Source organism: Helianthus annuus, chromosome 6 (assembly GCF_002127325.2).
Source record: "Helianthus annuus cultivar XRQ/B chromosome 6, HanXRQr2.0-SUNRISE, whole genome shotgun sequence".
NCBI lineage: Eukaryota > Viridiplantae > Streptophyta > Magnoliopsida > Asterales > Asteraceae > Helianthus > Helianthus annuus.
Genome location: NC_035438.2, coordinates 30442123 through 30445518, shown reverse-complemented (window position 1 = coordinate 30445518; position 3396 = coordinate 30442123). Strand labels below are relative to the sequence as shown.

At 36.2% G+C, this 3396-nt stretch overlaps 1 protein-coding gene across 1 annotated transcript; it reads left to right on the top strand.

The window, feature by feature from the left end:
• On the top strand, window positions 1-1068 carry LOC110907388. Its single transcript, XM_022152381.1, has 3 exons — window positions 1-88; window positions 750-914; window positions 977-1068. The coding sequence occupies exons 1-3, from the start codon at window positions 1-3 to the stop codon at window positions 1066-1068; spliced, it is 345 nt and encodes a 114-aa protein (XP_022008073.1).
• The last annotated feature ends 2328 nt before the right edge of the window (window positions 1069-3396 follow it).

Genomic DNA, 3396 nt, shown 5'->3' with positions numbered 1-3396 from the left:
ATGGTTAACAGGAAGGCGAAGAAGGCAGTGACGGAGGCAAAGAGCATTGCATACAAGAAAATGTATGAACGCCTTGAAACAAAGGAGGGTGAGCACGATATATTTAAGATTGCTAAAGCCCGGGAGCATAGGAGGCAAGATTTTAGAGATTTATAATTCTTCTGTTTTATTGGATGGATTGCAATGAATTAGATCTATAAGAACCCCCAAGTCTTAGCTTTTCAATAAAAAATGAATCCTTTAGAGCTCCCTAGGGGTAGTGAAGCTTATAATGGGAGAGGATGGATGTGTTTTAGTCAAGCAACATGAGATTAAACTGAGATTACAAACTTACTTCCACAATCTTTTCAACAGTGGCAGCGCTTAACAACAAGTAAATAATAACTCCATTGCTCAAAGACGACAACATAATAACTGTTATTGTCGGCGTATAACAAAGGGAGAGGTGAAGATAGCACTTAGAAAGATGGGAAGGGCTAAGGTAGTTGGTCCAGAAAACATACCGATTGAGGTGTGGAAGTGTTTGGGAGATGAAGGAGTCCAATGGCTAACTACCTTGTTCAATCTTATTTTCAAATATGGAAGAATGCTCGATCATTGGAGAAGTAGTGTCGTAGTGCCTCTATATAAGAACAAAGGAGACACCCAATTTTGTAGTAATTATAGAGGGACAAAGTTGCTAAGCCATACTATGAAATTATGAGAGATAATAATTGAGACTACAGTAAACCAATTTGGTTTCATGTCAGGGCGGTCGACTACCGAATCGATACACATTCTAAGGAGATTGATGGAGAAATACAGGGAAAAGAAACAAGATCTACATATGGTGTTCATTAACCTTAAACAGGCATATGATAGTGTACCACGTAAACTGATTTGGGATAGTTTGGAGGGTAGAGGGGTTCCTGAAGGTATGGAGACATAACTAGGGATATGTAAGTTAAGATTGAAACTACTGTCTATATGCATGTAGGGGATACAAATTTCTTCCCTGTCGAGGTAGGACTCCACCAAGAGTCTGCGTTGAGTCCGTTTCTCGTTGCGGTTATCCTAGATGAGTTGTAAAAGTCGATTCAAGAGGCATTTCCATAGTGTTTGCTTTTTGTGGATGATATTGTATTAATTACTGAGAGTATTGTATTAATTGCTGAGAGTAAACAGAGCCTAAATGCGAGATTAGAGGAGTGGCGAGTAGCTTGAGAAGGAAAAGGTTTAAGGATTAATAGCTCTAAGACTAAGTACCTATACTGTAATTTCAGTGGAACAGGCGACGACGAGACTCAGATTACCATTGAGGGCCAAGTGGTACCGAAAACAACCAAGTTCAAGTATGGGATCGTTTGTTCAGAGTTTCGGGGAACTAGATAATGACGTAGCCCACCGCATCCAGGTTGGATGGTGTAGGTGAAGAGCCGCCACAGGGATATTATGTGCCAATAGGTTCCCAAGTAAATTTAAGGGAAAATTTTATAGCGTTGCAGTGAGACCGGCTATGGTATACGGAGCAGAGTGTTGGACCATCAAGAAGACATAAGCACGTGATGAGGATGTTGAGATGGTTTAGGCATATTAGGAGGAGACCGACATTGGCCATAGTTAGAACTGTGGAAACCATCATGATGGAGAGAATGAGGAGTAGAGGCAGACCAAAACTGACTTGGGATGAGAGGATTAGGTTTGCTAGAGTTACACCTTTATGAGGACATGGTCGAGGATCGGAGTTCTTGGAGACGTAGGATTAAGGTTAGTGACATTTAGGAGGATAGTGCGATGTTGTTTTAGATACTTGACTTGGGGGCTTAGTTTTCCATCTTTTATTGATAGCATGTGTGTGTTTTCGCTTGCATTTGTGCTTTGTATGTTTATTTAACTCTTATGTCTGGATTTGGTTTGAGAGCTGGGGGTCTCACTGGAAGCAGCCTCTCTATTTCTTAGGATAGAAGTAAGGCTTGTCTACATCTCACCCTCTATAGACCCTACCAGTAGCTTGGCTTTAGGTGCGATTACACTGGGTATGTTTGTTTTTGTTGTTTATTTAATTTTATTATAAAAAACATTTCCCAAATCAAGAATTACGTCATGTTAAAATGAATACCATAATGGGTTCTAAGTTCTTCTTGTTACACGATATGGAGTAAAAGATTTACAAAAAAGGTTGAGCATTACATCCTATGGGGAAGGTTCATTTGAGAAGAAATTTAATGTGAGAAGAAAAAGAAGAAAGGACATATTAGTAAAATACTATTTCATTTATAACTCATATAATTAATTTTTCTCTCTTTAATTAATTAGTCAACTAATCATTAATTATCCTACATATAATCTACAAAGCCTACACATATCAAAATTTCCCTACATATACCCTACATATTATAGAATTTTATCCTACACAGTCGAAATTTATCCTACACACCTCGAAATATATCCTACACAACTCGTAATTTATCCTACACAACTAGTAATTTATTCTCTACTTTAAATTAAGTTGTTTTTTTAATTTGGAAAAAGTGTATATTTTGAAAATGAGTTACAAATTTAATTTAGTTAGTTATTAAAGGGGAAGAATACAAATTAATTATTTATATAAGTTTACCAATATACCCTTATATTAGAATTAAATGCAAATAATAAGTAAAGTAAAATGAAGCATTCTTATTGGTTGAAACTTCTTCTTTTTTCTTCTTATAAAAAAATTCTTCTCATTTGAACTCTCCCCTACATCCTATTCCTTATATTATTCTGTATAATTTAACTAAAATCTATCATCTGTGAATTTATCTCAAAATTTTGCTCATCTTTTAAAAATTCCTCACACCTCATTTTCTTACTCACAAACATTTATTTTATATTTTTTCTCTTTCCTACACTCATGTATTTATAGAGAGGTATCAATAGTTACTTCTATGTATAGAGAGTTACTATTACTTTCTACTATATATTTTTATAGAATGGGATGTGAAAGCTATAGGACTAAAAAATTATATTTTCCAACATATTATAGAGTTGAAGAGTAACATAGGTTTAAAAATGATAAGACACTATTCACCATCATCACATGAAACCCATCATTCTTAAAGCTTGAACATTTTTACTTAAAAACTCCATCAAATCCACCACAACAACCACTGTCTTCCATCGTGTGTAGCCTCGCCTCTCTAAATTTCTAGCGAGATTTTCACACTCATAACGACTACTTTGACCTCTAAGAACACACCCTAACGTCTTTCTATCTTAATAGGGAGCGTTAGCAGGGCTACGCCCCTTTGTTTGGTGCCGGCCGGTAATGCCCTCAACAAGGTGTTGAGGGACACCACTTGTTGAGGTGGAAGGGGGATAACACCACTACACTTGGTCTTATAACTAATACAAACTCAAAATTCTATTAATAATTTT

Bases quoted from the DNA above. Each gene is read 5' to 3' on its own strand.
- LOC110907388 (XM_022152381.1), top strand. From the start codon at position 1: ATGGTTAACAGGAAGGCGAAGAAGGCAGTGACGGAGGCAAAGAGCATT. The intron at 89-749 runs GTGAGCACGATA...GTTTCATGTCAG, and splicing joins ACGCCTTGAAACAAAGGAGG to GGCGGTCGACTACCGAATCG. The intron at 915-976 runs GTATGGAGACAT...ATATGCATGTAG, and splicing joins GGGTAGAGGGGTTCCTGAAG to GGGATACAAATTTCTTCCCT.